This window comes from Salmo trutta, chromosome 26 (genome assembly GCF_901001165.1).
Source record: "Salmo trutta chromosome 26, fSalTru1.1, whole genome shotgun sequence".
In the NCBI taxonomy this organism is placed as follows: domain Eukaryota; kingdom Metazoa; phylum Chordata; class Actinopteri; order Salmoniformes; family Salmonidae; genus Salmo; species Salmo trutta.
Genome location: NC_042982.1, coordinates 26,589,984 through 26,610,732, shown reverse-complemented (window position 1 = coordinate 26,610,732; position 20,749 = coordinate 26,589,984). Strand labels below are relative to the sequence as shown.

The window sequence follows — 20,749 nt, the reverse complement described above, 5'->3', positions numbered from 1 at the left end:
TGAACTTTTATCAACTCTGAGGTCAAGATTGTGTTGGCTGTAGGCAGAACTACTGTATATACAGATCTCTATATGTCTCTGGCTATATAGTCACAAACATGCTAGTCTTGCGTTACCATACTACCTAGTCTCATTAAATGATTGTTTTACTGTGTTAATTTTCTGACTGTTTTGGATAATACGATATGGTTTGCTTTTAGATTCAGTTTTCATAGCCTACAAGTACATATTAATAATACAATTCGGATCATCACACCCTAACTGTTTACTTTGGTCCTATTGGTCGAAACAAATTGAAGAGCAGTTATAGGTCTGCCTGATGTATGATGAATGATTATTTGGCCACCAGTGGTCTTCTCATTGCTCTGAACTTATTTTGCTTTTATTTTCCAGCTGTATGTTCTCCTCTTTGAAGTGTTAATCCATATCTCACAAAACTGCACCTGTAGACCTCCTTCTTATTCTCTACTTTTCCTGGGAGAGTTGCCTCCTGTGAACACTTCCATGGTGAGCAGTGCCCCTCCTGCAGAGCTAGAGCTAACAGCAGGGCTTGCAACGGCTTTTTATGTGTTCTGGGTTGGTTCTGCTTTCATATTTCCTCAAGCAGTACTAATGGAATTGACTGATTTAATGCAGATTTCTTTAGTATTTTTGTCCAGAATGCTGTTATTATTTTTACAGTAGTAGGACCTGTGTCTTGGTAACTTTTGGCCCACTCCTTGTGGATGCACTTCTCATAATTACCAGTAGATGGTGGACTCTCACCATTGTTTGTGTGTTGGTCACGAGTACACTATTACCACAGCTAGAACAATGAGACAGATATTTCACCGGATCTTTAAATATGAAGCATCCGGTTGATGATTAGAAGCCCAATGGGAGAAGATGGAGCGAGATAGATTTTGGCCGACATTCTGCACATTTTCTCATCAATGAAACATTTGATCTCCATACAGTTTTCTGTTTCCAAAACTAGAATCTTTAACAATCATAACTTAAGAGGAACTTAATGGTGTTCTACATCTCGATAAATTGCTTTGCAAGGACCCAGTATCACAAATGATTGCTTCTATTGATTGTGTAGCATACCCTGGGATGTAATATACTGTATGTAATATACTGTAGCTCATTAGCTAGCCATGCTGCCTCATCATGCTAGTTGTGTTAGGGAAAGGGGGATACTTAGTCAGTTGTACGACTGAATACCTTCAACTGAAATGTGTCTTCCACACAATTGTTGAATGTTGCATTTACATTTTTGTTCAGTATAGTTGACCAGCATCCAGCAGATGATGATAAATGTAGTTCAGGTGGTCTGCAAGATGTTCAGGAAGCAGAAATAGATGTCCTCAGGCTCACAAGCATCTAAAGTACTTCTTAAAACTTCAGTGTAGTGTATAAAGGATTAAGAGAACAAGGATTGAGAACACTATAAACTTTAAACTAAACTCTGTCCTATATACACAATGGCTGGGGGTCCCAGAGAAGAGGATTAAAAACAACTCGTGTTGTAGATACCCAGAAACTGCTGAGGCCTCTTCTGCTCCTGGAAAGGACAGAAGCTGCTCTTGCAGGGCTCAATGTTAAGAGAGAGTACATTAACCCGTAATTACACAAAGAGAGAAATTACGTCAACCAGTCTTACTAAACACTACCCATAAGCAACGTCTAAGCATGCATCTACAACCTGCTTCTCAGATATTAAACTGTAATGAATACTAATAGAAATTAGAACATACAAATGAAGTTAAACAAGCTTCACATAGAGATGTGCTTCTACAGATACAAATCACTTCATTAATATATTAAAATAAGGTTCTCAGTCAGTGTGTTCAGACACACCTCTGCTGTGAATTCAATAAATGTAAGATTAAACCTTACACACGTTTTCAATTATTCAGTAGGAAGATATGGTTGAAAAACATCAGTCATAGGGACATCAGTCTGCAGAAGTCCTTCGAGGGCCTGAAGAAAGGTGGATAGCTGTGTCCGAGGAGCACTTGGAGATTAAATTGCATGAATCCACCCCCTCAATCTGCAACAGATGCACTGTAAGGACAGACGCTTGATTGCACACACATTGATACAAAAATATCACCTTATTACAAAGTTAATCAAAGTTAAAGTTCACTTTTTTCGGAGAATACAGTTCCTGGAAAAGAAGCTGTCAAAATCTCACAACAACAAAAAAACAGTCAAACGCAAAGAAGGCTTTAAAGCCATCAAAACCAAGTACGTCGTAGTCTTATAGATTGGAATAAAATATATGTTTACTTGTAACATACAACATTTTGATTAATTATAGTTTTGAAAAAAAATGCTATTCTGGTATCCTCAAAGTAGGCTAATCAACAACACCAATCACCCTTTACAGAAACATTCTTGTTTAACAAGGATGTTCATCTGTTTAATTAATCTGTGTCCATACCGCCGTGATGATACAGTATCTAGCTACTCTCTTCAACCACTTTTTAGTGACGAAAAGAAAACGTATTGCCTATGACAGGGTTAGTGCTATCCGGGTTCCTTGGTATGTCTCTCCGTACCCTAATGCCGCGTTCAGAACAACTGGGAAATCGGAAATCTCAGACTTCCGACTTCACTGCTTTTAAAACCACTGCGAACTCAGGGGAAAACGAGCTTCGATCATAACCCTTACCTAACCCAACCTTATGCCGCGTTCAAAACAACTGGGTGCTGGTAATTGGGAAATTTCCGACTTCAGTGAGTTCAAGACAACTGGGACATCTGAAGAAAAAAAACGAGTTCCGTCTGGGAAAACGATCATAATACTCAGAATTCCAAGTCGGAAAATCTTTCTAGAGCTCCGACTTTCCGACCTGAACATCACTGAGATCATGATTCGGTCTAGTTTTTTCCCCCGAGTTCCCAGTTGTCTTGAAAGCACCATTAACCCTTATCTTAACCGTTTTAAACATCAACGTTAATGGGGTGAACGTCCCAAGGATTCCCTCTGACACCCACCTGGTCCTGCAGCACTTTTGACTTGCAGCTGCATGTTCATACTTGCAGGAAAACCATGAGAAAAACAGGCAGTGACCCTGAGTATCCCTGGTTTTATGCATTACATAAATGGTATGCCTAATCATCATCACAAAGAGCCATCATCAATGTACACAGATTGTTGTTTTTGTGCAACTGCTTCAATAATACTCTTGTGAATCAGGATTTCAAGCATGTACTTTTCAAGTGTCCTTTTAGGTCTGTCTCAGTCATACATATTAGTGTAGGGCATAGAGCTGGAGACACTAAGGTAAAGGCTAAAAGGCTATTGAAGTCAAAATATAAAATGATTCCCATCCATTTTCACAGCACAAGAAGGTTGATGATTTTGACTCCTCCCTGAAACCCAATTGATAGTCGGTCTGTTGGTGTTTATCATGCTGGTTACAGCCCCAGCCAGGTGTGCTCTCTCAGGATGACTGATAGGATAGACAGGCACCAGATAACAGATATGGGACAACCATGTTGTTACCCTCTGCCACAGGATTTCACCAACAACGTGAGAGAAACCTGGAGCCGAGACTACCATGCTGTTGGATAACACATTCACTAACATACACGTCTCCTCATTGGGAACAGTTGAAGCCCCTCTTGTCATCCTCATACACAGTAATACTGAGCGTCCTATATTTACATCATACATTTTCTGTGCCCTTTCTCAGGCTGTGGCTATGAACCTATGAGAGAGCTGAAACCTCTTCCATTAGAGGAAAATGCTTTTTGCTCTCTTATGGATCCTGTCCCAATGAATTACTCCAAAAATACTGTGCAACATAGGTCAGTCTCCTAGTTTCAGAATGGTGCTAGTACAAAATCTCAGCAACATGCATGCCTCTGTCTCCAGGGTGGTGGTAGTAAACTTAGGTTTGCTTAATATAACAGATGCACACAATTGCAGGTCCGGGAAAAGTTTATGGTGGGCAACAAAATGTCTTATCAGTAGTGTGAGTAATTAGCATGGTCTCCCTCTCTAATTGACTACCAGTGACACAGAGTACTAATTGACTACCAGTGACAGAGTAACATATCTAAAATATCATAAGCGCTCAGCAATCAATGCAACAGCATGAGGTCATAGATTATCATTAAGGTCTTTCACCTCAAGAGGAATGGAGGATGTAGAAAATAAATTCACTTAATCCATGCTAGTGTTATTTGATGTAGAGTCTCTCCCTTCTCATATAAAGTTAGGATTCATGAGATACCCTGTAAGAGCTTATGTGCACACCAGCCCCCACACCAGCCCCTTCAGTGTCATAAAAGTAAAAGATTTGGTCATGTGTCAAGTGTGTGCAGAAGGGAAGAGTATAGTATGCCGGATGAAGTGAAATGTTGCAATTGCAGAGGTTAAAATGCGCCTGAATTCCTGGAGTGCCCTGTTAGGGTGAAAGAGAATGGTGGCAAGGGTAAGCTGTGTCCAGCGTGTCTTCTATCTGGAGGCGGTGTGAAGATTGGAAGGAACAATGGTAGTAGAACCACCACGACAACCAGTGAATGTTTCTCATCAACCGAGGGATAGTGAAATGCTACGGAGAAGAAGTCTAAGAAAAGTGGAATCATTGTGAATGTAGCTGAATGTTTTTTGGGCCCTTCGTGATTTCACAGCCGAAGCCATGCAAGAAATCCTGTTGATGAATGTTCCTCCATCACAGACCCCTGAGCCTGTGTAGGGATGTATTTTGGAGTGGACTGTGATTGAAGAAGTGGGGTGGGTTTTGTTAGTTGACGTGTTTCAATTTGTATTTTGTATGATGTTTTCCTCCTTTGCCGCAATGTTTTTTTGGTTTCTTATTCAATACCCCATCCAGCTGGTGGTGGTAATGCACCATTAACATTGGATGCCAACCACCATTTTAAGCCCATCGAAGAAGAAGAAGAAGAAGAAGAAGAAGAAAAGAGCCAGTGGGGAGGGTGTTCGGAGATTGCGGAAGCAGAAGTGTTGTTTGAGGCTGAAAGCCCATCAAGTACAGTTAGTGAGAAAGATGAATGGACAACAGTGAAGTCCAAGAATGGAACAAAAAGGGCTCAAATTGTTGTGGAAAATGAGTCTGATGAATCATTGCTTGTTGGAGTACGTTTTTTGGATAAGGATGTTCATTTGGGAAACTCTTTTGAAGTCATGAGGAGGGTGAAGAAGGTGCTGGGAAAAGTGGATGCAGTCAAGGTGACTACCTCATGAAGCTGGTTGAGAGAATGCCATGTGTGCAAAGCTGTCATCAAGGCAAAGGGTGGCTACTTTGAAGAATGTAAAATATAAAATATATTTTGATTTGTGTAAAAAAAATGAGTTACTACATGATTCCGTATGTGTTATTTCATAGTTTTGATGTCTTCACTATTATTCTACATCATAAAATATAGTAAAAAATAAAGAAAAACCCTTGAATGAGTAGGTGTGTCCAAACTTTTGACTGGTACTGTACATATATATATATATATATATATATATATATATATATATATATATATATATTTTTAACTGAGTCTCTTCCTACTCAGGTGCAGTTGGGAAATATAAACTACAGTCTTTGCATTTGTTCCAAGACCAATGCAGTGTGATTATTGTAAAGCTTTTGGACATTTTTCAAGTGTTTGCAGAAGGGAGAAGCCGAGATGTTCAAGTTGTGGAAAATATTGTGTCATGTGTTTTAGAAGTGTTGAAAATGTGACCTTTTGCAATTGTGGTGGGAACCATGAAGCCACGTCTTTGGAATGCCTATCAAGGGTGGAAGAGAATGAGGTGGCCAAAGTCACGGCTGTCCAGAGCATTTCATATGCAGCTGCTGTTAAAAGGGTTGATGGTTCAATTGGTGCTCCTGGAGAGTCCATGGTGATGGATAGGCCTTCACTGAAGGCTGCAGGGGTTGCCGTTCAACAGCAGGACCCAGATATGTTAAAAGTTAAGAAGGTGGACTTTGCGGCCTTTATAGCTATGATGATTAATGGTACTGCCATTGTGGAGAGGAATCCCAGGAAAATAGATATCATTGTGGCTGCGGCGGAATGATTCCTGGGACTGAAAGACTTCTCGGCGAAGGAGTTGCATGGAGTATTATCACAAGCCGTACCACCCTCTCACGTCATAGAGCCTGAGAAGGGAAAAATGGAGATTTGAAGGAAGGAGGAAGTGGGAGTTTTGATTTTGTCGATATGTTTTTTTTATTGTTTTATTTTGGGTGGATTAAGTTAGTTTTCCCAATCACGTATGGGTTTTGTTTTTGTTTTTACCTTGTTTTTTTCAACCCTGTCCAGTTGGTGGCGGTAATACACCTTTTTGGGTTGTAGTCTGCTATAAAACCCACCGAAGAATAAGTGGGATTTACAGTAGTAGCAAAGATTTTTACAACTAAACTAAGATAGACCACAGCCTTTCGTTTCAAACGGGAACAAATTAGTCATAGTGGGCAGTACAACCAATGAGATGGGCAGAGTCGAGCTAGATCCTAATTGGCGCGTTCTAGCATCATCTGCATATTTCAGTTAGGGAACGCCTAACTCTTTGAGGTGCGCGTGTGCAATAACTTAATTCACATTTGTTCTCCTAAACAACGCCATTTTTTTCAAACTTCTGCAAAGGGTAAAGTAAAAACTGTCTAATTTGTTCATAACATATTCTAGTTTAGGGAACATCTCATTCCATCTTCTCCCACTGCCGGCCAATGGGCTTCCTCTCACTACCATATTTGGCAACGGTGGAAAAGCCAACTGGAGGCGTCACATTTATACATCCGGTGAAATATCTGTCCCATTGTTCTGTCTGTGGTAGTCGCGCACCAAGCACATCCCTTGTCCAACTCATCACGACACACACAGACCTCCAGCAGCATGTGAGTCGACAGGTTGTGTACACAGAGGAAGTCGACAGAAATGTTTATAGCTAAATATATTTGCTAAGAATAATATCTACCAGGCAAAGGCACTCAGACTACGCCATGTCAAGTACAACAATTGCAAATACCGGCTTTTAAAGCAAGATATGTCGGTAGACTGATTTTTAACTCGCAGTTGCATGCCAGCTAACTTAACGTTAACTCGACCAAAAAAAGCAACTTGTTGGAGTTATCAGGGTAAGTGTAAATACTTGTATGAATTTAACAAGCCAGTGTGTCATATTTCACAGCTAGCTCAACTTTAACGTAATTCTAGCTAGCCTACTTACTGTACATTGAACTGTAACCTGCTGGTTAGCTAACGTAACGTTAGCCAGTTCTTCCTGACAGCGCACTTCACTTGCTTAGCTAGTAACTAGCTAGCTATCTAACGTCAGTTGGCCAGTAACGATAAAGACACAGAAGTACATTTACATTTTAGTCATTTAGCAGACGCTCTTATCCAGAGCGACTTACAAATTGGTGCATTCACCTTATGATATCCAGTGGAACAACAACTTTTACAATAGTACATCTATAGTATACAGTGTACTGTACAGTTAGCTAACTTTTGCTTATTGTTGTTTGTTTTGCTTATTGTTGTCCATTTTTTTATTCAAATTTTGCTTTCATAAATGTACACGTCAACAAAAGAAAACATGTTTCCTTAGTTGAAGTTTGTCAGGAAATGTCTCCAGACGGAGAACATGATCATTCTTATTTAGCACCAAGACTATTATTGCAATAATGATACAATAAATAAGCCTCAAGCACGACTTTAGCTAGCCACCGAAGATTACGCTGAGACTCAAATGTTTTACTATAAAATGCAGCTATACCAAACAAAACACAGATTTCAAAGTTTAACAAACCATAGAACTCTATGAACAATTTAAGGACTACCTTTAATGCTGCAATATGTAACTTTTTGGGCGACCCGATTAAATTCACATAGAAACGTAAGTAAGTTATAGATCTGTCATTGAAAGCAAGTCTAATAACCAATTCACGTCGTGCAGTTTTTCATTACGTCATTTTCACAGAGTCTTTCCCGCTACTGATCAGACAAGTTTTACTTGGTACAATTGGAGGTGTACCTGTGGATGTATTTCAAGGCCTACCTTCAAACTCAGTGCCTCTTTGCTTGACATCATGGGAAAATTAAAAGAAAATCAAAAGAAATCAGCCAAGACCTCAGAAAAGAAAATTGGAGACCTCCACTAGTCTGGATCATCCTTGGGAGCAATTTCCAAACGCCTGAAGATACCACGTTCATCTGTACAAACAATAGTACGCAAGTATAAACACGATGGGACCACGCAGTTCAGGAAGGAGATGCGTTCTGTCTCCTAGAGATGAATGTACTTTGGTGCGAAAAGTGCAAATCAATCTCAGAACAACAGCAAAGGACCTTGTGAAGATGCTGGAGGAAAAAAAAAGTATCTATTTCCACAGTAAAACGAGTCCTATATTTACATTTACGTCATTTAGCAGACGCTCTTGTCCAGAGCGACTTACAAATTGATATCGACATAACCTGAAAGGCTGCTCAGCAAGGAAGAAGCCACTGCTCCAAAACCGCCATAAAAAAGCCAGACTACAGTTTGCAACTGCACATGGGGACAAAGATTGTACTTTTTGAAGAAATGTCCTCTGGTCTGATGAAACAAAAATAGAACTGTTTGGCCATAATGACCATCGTTATGTTTGGAGGAAAAGGGGGAGGCTTGCAAGCTGAAGAGCACCATCCCAACCGTGAAGCACGGGGGTGGCAGCATCATGTTGTGGGGGTGCTTTGCTGTAGGAGGGACTGGTGCACTTTACAAAATAGATGGCATTATGAGGGGGGGAAATTATTTTGATATATTGAAGCAACATCTCCAGACATCAGTCAGGAAGTTAAAGCTTGGTCGCAAATGGGTCTTCCAAATGGACAATGATCCCAAGCATACTTCCAAAGTTGTGTCAAAATGGCTTAAGAACAACAAAGTCAATGTATTGGAGTGGCCATCACAAAGCCCTGACCTCAATCCAATAGAACATTTGTGGGCAGAACTGAAAAAGCTTGTGGGAGCAAGGAGGCCTACAAACCTGACTCAGTTACACAAGCTCTGTCAGAAGGAATGGGCCAAAATTCACCCAACTTTTTATGGGAAGCTCGTGGAAGGCTACCCGAAACATTCGACCCAAGTTAAACAATTTAAAGGCAATGCTACCAAATACTAATTGAGTGCATGTAAACTTCTGACCCACTGGGAATGTGATGAAAGAAATAAAAGCTGAAATAAATCACTCTACTATTATTCTGACATTTCATTCTTAAAATAAAGTGGTGATCCTAACTGACCTAAGACAGGGAATTTTTACTCTGATTAAATGTAAGGAATTGTGAAAAACTGAGTTTAAATATATTTGGCTAAGGTGTATGTAAACTTCTGACTTCAACTCTATATTCAATCTCATGGTTGTCTTACAGGAGCTGAATGGCCTCTGTGGTGGCCTCTGTTGTGACTGTGAAAACCGAGAAGCGACCAGCTCATGCTGATACTCAGGATGTTGACTCCAACACCAAAAAACCCAGGTATCAAAAACTGATATGAGTAGCCTACATTTAGTACTCAGTTCCTCTTTATATGCCAATGCATTATCAATATCAGACTGGTCAGGAACTTTTCCTCTTAGTTTCTGTTTCTAAACCCATTCTTTACCTTTTCAGCCTAGGTTTGAGTTCAAACAGCAGCCAAGTAAACTTGCCATGATTTGTTTAACCTTCATGTTGTCTAAGGATTTGGGAACCATCAATGGAACCATCACTCAATCTCTGCCTGCCCCAAAGGAAACTGCTGCCCAGCCTGAAGACCAAGCGGGCGCCCGAGCTGGTCCTAGTTATTGGTACAGGGGTGAGTTCAGCTGTGGCCCCTCAGGTCCCCGCGTTGCGCTCCTGGAAGGGTTTGATTCAGGCCTTGTTGGACGCGGCCAACGACTTTGACCTCCTCGAGGAAGAGGAGAGTAGGCGTTTTCAGAAGAGCCTGCAGGAGGACAAGAACCTAGTCCACGTGGCTCATGACCTCATCCAGAAGCTCTCTCCGGTAAGGCTTCCCCTCCCCCGCTCCTGTGCACACACATACAGCCAGATGTGGACAGCACACTGCCAATACACAACCAGTCTCCAGCTGGTTGAGACACACCAGTGACTTTCATTGTAAACTTTCCTTTATTGGGATTTGTAATCATAGTGGAAATGACAGTGGCAAGCAGCCAGCATAGTTCAATGTTTTTATCTAAATTCTAAAACATTTGATTCAGGTTTTTTAACCTGTGTTCTGTGTAAAAGGTGATGCCCTAACCTTAAGTACAGCACTGATGGATTACTACAACACGTCATCATTCAATTCCTTGTTTTCAAAGCCACTGACAAGTTGGCTCAACCAGTTCTGGCACTCAGGACTTTTAAGGCCTGTTATTTGATTCGCTAGATGAAGAAATCCCCCCCCCAGTGAATAACCTACCATTGATTTCTCTCAATACGTCACCGAATCAGTGGACCATGACTAAATGAGAAATTCAAGGGGAAACATTTTTGGATTTCCGTACCCCCCCTTCCCCTTCATACCAGGTCGGCTCAAACCATAACCGGTTGATGAGGCCTTAATACTATCTGCCTTCAGTGTTAGTCATGTCTCATCGCATCTTTCAGATTGCTTAAACATGCTTTGTTTCAGCAGCCCGCCTGTTGTCACAAAAGAAACCAACTGCCCAGTGTGGGTTTATCCATCACTTTTATTCCAGGTTCACAATCATGCAGATCAGGTGATTACACAGCCATGGACCCTGTGGCAAATATTTTTCTGTTCTTAGCAGGCGGTGGTGCGCCACAGGCCTCTGTAAATGTTCAGCATCTTATCAGAATGGGGCACGCAATTGTAGCGGAACATAAAACGATTGAATAGTGAATTATAGATGTATGGCACTTGCGATATGAAGTAGCCTGAATCTCACATTTTTTAGAACCTAGTATTAGATGTCGACCGATTATGATTTTTCAATACCGATTATTGGAGGGCCAACAAAAAGCCGATACCGATTAATCAGTCAATTTTTATATATACACCGCTCAAAAAAATAAAGGGAACACTTAAACAACACAATGTAACTCCAAGTCAATCACACTTCTGTGAAATCAAACTGTCCACTTAGGAAGCAACACTGATTGACAATAAATTTCACATGCTGTTGTGCAAATGGAATAGGCAACAGGTGGAAATTATAGGCAATTAGCAAGACACCCCCAATAAAGGAGTGGTTCTGCAGGTGGTGACCACAGACGACTTCTCAGTTCCTATGCTTCTTGGCTGATGTTTTGGTCACTTTTGAATGCTGGCGGTGCTTTCACTCTAGTGGTAGCATGAGACGGAGTCTACAACCCACACAAGTGGCTCAGGTAGTGCAGCCCATCCAGGATGGCACATCAATGCGAGCTGTGGCAAGAAGGTTTGCTGTGTCTGTCAGCATAGTGTCCAGAGCATGGAGGCGCTACCAGGAGACAGGCCAGTACATCAGGAGACGTGGAGGAGGCCGTAGGAGGGCAACAACCCAGCAGCAGGACCGCTACCTCCGCCTTTGTGCACGGAGGAGCAGGAGGAGCACTGCCAGAGCCCTGCAAAATGACCTCCAGCAGGCCACAAATAAGCATGTGTCTGCTCAAACGGTCAGAAACGGACTCCATGAGGGTGGTATGAGGGCCCGACGTCCACAGGTGGGGGTTGGGCTTACAGCCCAACACCGTGCAGGACATTTGGCATTTGCCAGAGAACACCAAGATTGGCAAATTCGCCACTGGCGCTCTGTGCTCTTCACAGATGAAAGCAGGTTCACACTGAGCACATGTGACAGACGTGACAGAGTCTGGAGACGCCGTGGAGAACGTTCTGCTGCCTGCAACATCCTCCAGCATGACCGGTTTGGCAGTGGGTCAGTCATGGTGTGGGGTGGCATTTCTTTGGGGGGCCGCACAGCCCTCCATGTGCTCGCCAGAGGTAGCCTGACTGCCATCAGGTCCCGAGATGAGATCCTCAGACCCCTTGTGAGACCATATGCTGGTGCGGTTGGCCCTGGGTTCCTCCTAATGCAAGACAATGCTAGACCTCATGTGGCTGGAGTGTGTCAGCAGTTCCTGCAAGAGGAAGGCATTGATGCTATGGACTGGCCCGCCCGTTCCCCAGACCTGAATCCAATTGAGCACATCTGGGACATCATGTCTCGCTCCATCCACCAACGTCACGTTGCACCACAGACTGTCCAGGAGTTGGCGGATGCTTTAGTCCAGGTCTGGGAGGAGATCCCTCAGGAGACCATCCGCCACCTCATCAGGAGCATGCCCAGGCGTTGTAGGGAGGTCATACAGGCACGTGGAGGCCACACACACTACTGCGCCTCATTTTGACAGGTTTTAAGGACATTACATCAAAGTTGGATCAGCCTGTAGTGTGGTTTTCCACTTTAATTTTGAGTGTGACTCCATATCCAGACCTCCATGGGTTGATAAATTGGATTTCCATTGATTATTTTTGTGTGATTTTGTTGTCAGCACATTCAGCTATGTAAAGAAAAAAGTATTTAATAAGATTATTTCATTCAGATCTAGGATGTTATTTTAGTGTTCCCTTTATTTTTTTGAGCAGTATGTGTGTATATATATATATATATATATATATATATTTGTATTAATGACAATTACAACAATACTGAATGAACACTTATTTTAACTTAATATAATACATAATAAAGTCAATTTAGTCTCAAATAAATAATGAAACATGTTCAATTTGGTTTAAATAATGCAAAAACAAAATGTTGGAGAAGAAAGTAAAATTGCAATATGTGCCATGTAAAAAAGCTCATGTTTAATTCCTTGCTCAGAACATATGAAAGCTGGTGGTTCCTTTTAACATGAGTCTTCAATATTCCCAGGTAAGAAGTTTTAGGTTGTAGTTATTATAGGACTATTTCTCTCTATACTATTTGTATTTCATATACCTTTTACTATTGGATGTTCTAATAGGTACTTTAGTATTGCCAGCCTAATCTCGGGAGTTGATAGGCTTGAAGTCATAATCAGCGCAATGCTTGAAGCACAGCGAAGAACTGCTGGCAAATGCAGGAAAGTGCTGTTTGAATGAATGCTTACAAGCCTGCTGCTGCCTACCACCGCTCAGTCAGACTGCTCTATCAAATCATAGACTTAATTATAATATAATAACACACAGAAATACGAGCCTTAGGTCATTAATATGGTCAAATCCGGAAACTATCATTTCGAAAACATAACATTTATTCTTTCAGTGAAATACGGAACCGTTCCGTATTTTATCTAACGGGTGGCATCCCTAAGTCTAAATATTGCTGTTACATTGCACAGCCTTCAATGTTATGTCATAATTATGTACAATTCTGGCAAATTAATTACAATCTTTGTTAGGAAGAAATGGTCTTCACACAGTTCCCAACGAGCCAGGCGGCCCAAACTGCTGCATATACCCTGACTCTGCTTGCACAGAACGCAAGAGAAGTGACACAATTTCCTTAGTTAAAAGAAATGTATGTTAGCAGACAATATTAACTAAATATGCAGGTTTAAAAAATATATACTTGTGTATTGATTTTAAGAAAGGCATTGATGTTTATGGTTTGGTACACATTGGTGCAACGACAGTGCTTTTTTCGTGAATGCGCTTGTTAAATCACCCGTTTGGCGAAGTAGGCTGTGATTCAATGATAAATTAACAGGCACCGCATCGATTATATGCAACGCAGGACAAGATAGATAAACTAGTAATATCATCAACCATGTGTAGTTAACTAGTGATTATGTTAAGATTGATTGTTTTTTTATAAGATAAGTTTAACGCTAGCTAGCACCTTACCTTGGCGCCTTGCTGCACTCACATAACAGGTAGTCAGCCTGCCACGCAGTCTTCTCGTGGAGTGCAATGTAATCGGCCATAATCGGTGTCGTAAAATGCCGATTACCGATTGTTATGAAAACTTGAAATTGGCCCTAATTAATTGGCCATTCCGATTAATCGGTCGACCTCTACCTAGTATGCTGAAAGTGTAAAGAGAAAGAAACACATTGAAAAGAGGACTCTCGCAGCTTGAGGACTGTCGTAGAGTGTAGAAGGAGAAATTTGTCATGGCTTCACCTTGTTTAGTCTTTTAGTCACATTGTTGCCCACCGTGCACAGACGTCAATTCAACGTCTATTCCATGTTGGTTCAACGTAATTTCATTCAACCAGTGTGTGCCCACTGGGTGCTTGTTCACAGAACAGCTGAAGAGAACCGAGGCTTCTGCGAGAAGGGAGTGTCCCTCATCTAAAGAAGGGATCCAATACCGGGTGGGACACAGCAGTTCAACCCAATGGTATTGGTGCTATAACGAGAGCAATCCAAACAATGTAAATAACTGTGGATTAGTGCTGTGTTTTGGCACGTAATGTCAGTTAATGAGCCTAATCTGAAGGTTAGAATCAGCATGTTTGTGACCTAAATCCTTTCATGCTGTCGTTGAATGACCTAGGCAAAATACTAAAGACAATTATTACAACTTTCCCTGTTTAGGACCAGGTTAGTTGAAAACAACTCAACTTTAGTGTCTCATCCTAGGCTATATCAATCTCAGGATCAGAGCATGGTACTACTTTACCTTATTTGGTCATTACATAAGTCCTCAAACAAAAGGAGAATGCATTTGGTGCAGAAGTCAACAGCAGGGTGAGTGGGTAGCTAGATGCTTGCTCTTGGTGATAATGACTTCCTTCCTGTGAAAAGTGATCCTGTTAATTAGCCTACTATATCTCTAATCTCTGGACAGTCCAGCAGTCGGCCAGGCAGCTCGCTTGTGCTGTGTGTGCGCTAAGCTCACCTCGACAGTGCTATTCATAGCGGGCCAGCCCTTCTCCTTTGTTTTCCTACAGCCACTGCCAGGTAGAGTGTGCGTTCGGCATAGCTCTGAGTAATGAGATTTATCCATTACAGATGGCCATAATCGCATGGCTACTCAAACAGCCTGCCCTCTAACTCTCTGCTCCATAGCAATTAGGCTCACCGTGTACAGCAACTGTTTACATGCCCCTGCTACTGATGGGGAAAAAATGTCACCTTTCATTTACATGACTATAACAACCAGTCATAAATGCTTTATTGTACCTTTTAAAAACCTGAAAATGCTTTTCTAAATGGTCTCCCTCCTAGTAGGTAATTACCAGCGGTATAATCTGTATAATCAATACACACCCACTAACCCCTATTAATTGTGCTCCTGCCCTATCATTGCAGAGAACAGGCAATGTGCGGTCCACCTTCTTCAAGGACTGCCTGTACGAGGTGTTTGACGATCTGGAGTGTAAGATGGAGAACGCGGGGAAGCACCTTCTCCGCTCCGTACTGCAGTTGATGGAGAGTGGAGCGCTGGTTCTCACCACCAACTTTGACAACCTGCTAGAGATCTATGCAGCCCACCAGGGATCGAAGCTGGAGTCTCTGGACCTAACCGACGAGAAGAAGGTAAAAACGGATCCTTTTCCTTTTGGAAAGATATCTATAGTCATGGCCTTGTGTGCTCTTTAGGGCCAAATTCTAAATTGTGTGTACATCATTTTCACTACAATAACATATCATGGATGGATGCCAATTGGGGATTTACCAGAAAATACACTATATGGCTAAAAGTATGCTCGTCGAACATCTCATTCCAAAATCATTGGAGTTGGTCCCCCCCCTTTGCTGTTATAACAGCCTCCACTCTTCTGAGAAGGCTTTCCACTAGATTTTGGAACATTGCTGCGGAGACTTGCTTCCATTCAGACACGAGCATTAGTGAAGGCTGGCCGATTAGGCCTAGCTCGCAGTTGGCGTTCCAATTCATCCCAAAGGTGTTCAATGGGGTTGAGTTCAGGGCTCTGTGCAGGCCAGTCAAGTTCTTCCACACCGATCTCGACAAACCATTTCTGTATGGACCTCACTTTATGGACAAGGGCATTGTCATGCTGAAACAGGAAAGGGCCTTCCCCAAACTGTTGCCACAAAGTTGGAAGCACAGAATCGTCTAGACTGTCTGATTGCCAGATGGTGAAGCGTGATTCATCCCTCCACTGCTCCAGAGTCCAATGTCGGCGAGCTTTACAACACTCCACCCAATGCTTGCCATTGTGCATGGTGATCTTGTGTGTGGCTGCACGGCCATGGAAACCCATCTCATGAAGCTCCTGACTAAAAGTTCTTGTGCTGACATTGCTTCCAGAGGCAGTTTGGAACTCAGTAGTGAATGTTTCAACCGAGGACAGATGATTTTTACATGCTTCAGCACTCTGCGGTCCCGTTCTGTGAGCTTGTGTGGCTCACCACTTAGCGGCTGAGCCGTTGTTGCTCCTAGATGTTTCCACTTCACAATAACAGCACTTACAGTTGACAGGGCAGCTCTAGGATGGCATACCTTTTACGAACTGACTTGTTGGAAAGGTGGCATCCTATGGCAGTGCCACGTTGAAATTCACTAAGCTCTTCAGTACGGGCCATTCTACTGCCAATGTTTGTCTGTGGAGATTGCATGGCTGTGTGCTCGATTTTATGAACCTGTCAGCAGCGGGTGTGGCTGAAATAGTCTCCACTAATTTGAAGGGGTGTCCACCTAGTTTTGGTCATGTAGTGTAATATTTATGCTTCTGTTGCAGAAGCCACACTAGCATACCACTTCGCTATGAAGCAGTTGGGTGTGACCATTTCAATTAAATTGGGATTATCGTTTTGAAAAAAATCCCTAAATGGAAAAAAATTCCCCACAAAATTAAAATCACAGTGGAGTTATCACAAAACTACCACTAACAGGTCCCAATCATCATCATTAGAGAGTGAGACAGGGACGTGACAACCGTAAAGTCCTGTATGGCAATACTTAGAGAAGTTAAATGAGAAGGTGGTGAAATGCATACTTTGTGAGGTGGAATTGAGCTACAGTGGCAGTACAAGTCCAATGCTTAACCATTTGAACTATTGCTGGCAGTAGCGCAGGCCCCCAGCAGACATTAGACAGGCTCTTCACACCAAAGAAGTGCGATAAGGGACAGAGTGAGAAAATGATAGTGCTGATTACAGAAATGATTGCAGTTGATATGCAGCCATTGTTAATGCTAGAGGATGTCCGCTTCAATGCCCTGATGGCATAGCTTCAATGCCCTGATGGCATATCTAGAACCAGACTACAAGATGCCATGTCGAAAAACTGTGATGGCCTGGATGGAGAAATTGTACAATGATTGTCCTGCAAGTACAAAGTATGAGCTCTGACACCCCGTAAGTGGCATTAACAACATTGTTGGACATCTATGAACACGCTGTCATACATCACTGCAATGAGCCATCACATTGATGACAAGTGAGACATGAAGTCCCATGTGCTGACCACTGAGAACATGGAGGAGAGGCACACAGCAGAGAACCTAAAAACGTCATTAACTACCATTTGTTGCTGAGTGGGTTGGGGACAGCAGTAAGATGAGCGCCGTATGGTAGCCGGAACGGCATTGGACCAGATCTGCGTTGTAATTCACGTCATTTAATGATTTTTATTCTGAATGTTTAAAGGATAAAAACAATTGCAGTTTAAACGTTAAATGTTTTAAAGTTGTCATATCTATTTAATAATATATTGGGCATGTATTCTAAGTGGTATGCAAGTGTGGGCATTGGAACATGATAGTGCTGATTACCCCCTGTGACCTTCAGATGCCATCAGAGCTGTTAGGGGAAGTAGTTGAAAGACTGAGGGCATGACAGTTTAACTATACTACTGTCACGGGTTTATGCTCACAACACAGGGAATGCTCTTGCACATAAAACATTGTTTAAGGCTTAAAGGTGAATTCAAGGGAAAATATTTGATTCAAAGACCAACATATGTCTTCTAATAGTGTTGCCCTTCTAATATGGTGTCCTTAAACCAGAGAAAGTGGTCAACGCATTGACCTGTAAAGGTCTTTTGTCTCAGACAGAAGTAGGATGTAGTTAGTATATGGCAAGGTCAAAGTTTCAAACTTCCAACTGTTGTCAACGTTTATGGATTAATCAATATTGGTCTTTGATCAGAAATAGGAACTAACATGACAAATAGAGATTTTTCCTTAAGCAGAACTTATAAACACTCTTACCTTAGCAGGAACCCAACATGGATTGTTATTTATGTAGACTCGTTGAAAATAATTGACAGTCTTCTTAAATGATTCACATGTATCTATGTATTAAGCCTGCGATATTGACATTCAGGTGTGGTATTTATGCCCTGTCTCCATCAGGACTAATATCCCTGTCTGACATTAGCGGTGTCACTCCCTACCCAGTGAGAACAGGATTTGGTGTGACAGACTGTGAAATGTTTGTGTGCGTACAGGTCCTGGAGTGGGCTCAGGGGAAGAGAAGTCTGAGTGTTTTACACATTCACGGCGTTTACACGAATCCCAGCGGTATTGTACTGCACCCTGCTGGCTACCAGAATGTACTGAGGAACACGGAGGTCATGGTGAGTGAGACAGGCAGCCTTTCTAAATTATACCCTGGAAATGTTTCAGCGCTTAGCAGTTGCCGTTTTACTTTTTTCAACCAATTTAAGACCCATCGCGTTGTTAAATTGTAGTGAAGTTAATTCTGTCAGTGTCATAATGCAAACTGAACTCCATTGGTTTGACAGAGGGAGATCCAGAAACTGTATGAGACCAAGTCGTTTGTGTTCCTGGGCTGCGGGCGCACGGTGGACGACACCACCTTCCAGGCTCTGTTCCTGGAGGCGGTCAAACACAAGTCGGACCTGGAGCACTTCATGCTGGTGCGGCGTGAGGACGTGGGAGAGTTCAAGAAGCTGCGGGACAACATGCTAGACAAGGGCATCAAGGTCATCTCTTACGGCAATGAGTATTCCGACCTGCCTGAGTACTTTGAACGGCTGGCCAACGAGATCTGCAACCGCGACGCTGTCACTAACGGCTGGGGTAAAGAAGCCAGTTTCATTGTTCACTGTATGTTTAGTAATCATACTGTATCCATTTCCTACAATGGATGACTTATTAGTTGGTGGTATGTTACTGAAGTGTAAATCAATGATCTACTTAGGGCTTGGATCTTATCTTACGGTGATGCTACTGAGGAATTCTATTTTAGTGAGCCGAGTTACACATTAGCCTGTTTAAACATGAGTAGCTACTTTGTTTGCTCTCGCTATTATTTGTTAATCTGTTGATTTCATTGATTTTCATAGGATCTCCCTCCCAAGAAGAACAGGAAACCCAGAATGGCTTTCATTCACAGAAAAGTCTCCAAGGTTAGGATTGTGTGCTTCTCTTTGTCAGTGCTCGCATGCATGAGGCATTTCCCAAAATCCACTTTTCATTTCATCCTGTTAGAATATACCTGTTAAGTTTATATCTAGGCATTTAGAATATACCTGTTTATTAAGCTTATATCCAGGCATTTCATGTGAAAACCTCCTTAGAATTCATACCCTTTACACACAACTGGCTTACCTGTAATGCATGGCAGTCTGTGGTAATATACAGCTGTTAGTCCTCATTTTATTTGTTCTCCTTCTCTTTCTACCCAGACTATCCTTCTTGACAGGCACAAAACAGACAGGAGTATCAGTCAATTTCATCCGCAGTTCCTTCAGTCTACTCCTACTCAGGTTTCATTGGATCTACTACTACTCTGCCAGGCAAATATAGGCCAGAAGAGACCCATGTTACTACTCTAGTCACCCGCTTATTGTTTTTATTTTCATCTTTACCGGTTGTCATGACAAAGGGAAAGACCCAGCCAAGGAGCTAACAGGAAAGTAAACTGTTAAAGCAGCTGGCAACCCAATTTAAGTGTTTCCCTACACCGTAACATCTGGAATAGGATGTTGGAAAGGGCACTGGAAGACTACTGGATGTGTGAAGTAGGGATGACATAAGGACAGGTCCCTGACCTGGATTCTCGATCAACATAATTTGGAAATGAATCCTGTCCTGAATGAATGGCTGGAGAGTCCTGAGGACCTAGATGTGCTAAAGACTCCCTGAATTTGAAGAGAAGCAGGCGTGGCAAAAATGTAGCACAACATATCCACATCAGAGGAGGCTGGTGGAAGGCGCTATAGGAGGATGGCTCATTGTAATGGCTTGAATGGAACTGAGTCAAACGTGGTTTTCATATGTTTGATACCGCTCCATTTATTCCAGACATTAATGAGCCTGTCTTCCTATAGCTCTTCCCATCCTCCCCCCTTTAGGATCAACTATGCGGTCCTCTTATGAAACTGTCAAGTCTCAAAGCATACAGCATCAATAGGTGTTAACTATGTAGTCTCTGAAAATAATGCATGACATGCTAACTTGAAAGCAGCTAGTTCAATCTGTGAAGCAATACTTGATACAGTTAAGGATGGTAACATGTTGAAAGGTTTTTGAGAACCTTGTCTGCAGGTTCAGCAGAGTGATGTTCCATTGAGTTGATTGAGGCATCTTTAAAGTAACAATCAATCACTTGGCCACTCATGTGCTGAAAAAAAATTGTATACTGTCCTTTAAGTCTTTTGGATTTTTAATACTGCATGTTTTGTGAAATCTGTAGGTATTTATGTGCTATTTAAAAAAAAATACAAATAAAACCTTTGGTATCATACAGTGCATTCAGAAAGTATTCAGACCCTTGACTCTTTCCACATTTTGTTACAGCCTTATTCTACAATGGATTAAATGTTATTTCTCCCCTCAATCTACACAAAATACCCAATGAAAAAGCAAAAACAGGTTGACAATTTCTCCCATTCTT

The 20,749-nt window shown here is 41.9% G+C and overlaps 1 protein-coding gene across 2 annotated transcripts; it reads left to right on the top strand.

Annotated features, from left to right (window-relative positions):
* The first annotated feature begins 6,796 nt into the window (after nt 1-6,796).
* On the top strand, nt 6,797-20,615 carry fam118b (family with sequence similarity 118 member B). 2 transcript variants are annotated; one of them, XM_029715539.1, is made up of 8 exons: nt 6,799-7,091; nt 9,370-9,474; nt 9,679-9,982; nt 15,230-15,457; nt 18,336-18,464; nt 18,633-18,930; nt 19,197-19,259; nt 19,539-20,615. In XM_029715539.1, the coding sequence occupies exons 2-8, from the start codon at nt 9,377-9,379 to the stop codon at nt 19,550-19,552; spliced, it is 1,134 nt and encodes a 377-aa protein (XP_029571399.1). In that variant the 5' UTR covers nt 6,799-7,091; nt 9,370-9,376; the 3' UTR covers nt 19,553-20,615. The 2 variants fall into 2 exon arrangements, with proteins under 2 accessions (XP_029571400.1, XP_029571399.1); XM_029715540.1 differs by lacking the exon at nt 19,539-20,615 and having other exon boundaries at nt 6,797-7,091; nt 9,730-9,982; nt 19,197-19,264.
* Nucleotides 20,616-20,749: the final 134 nt, after the last annotated feature.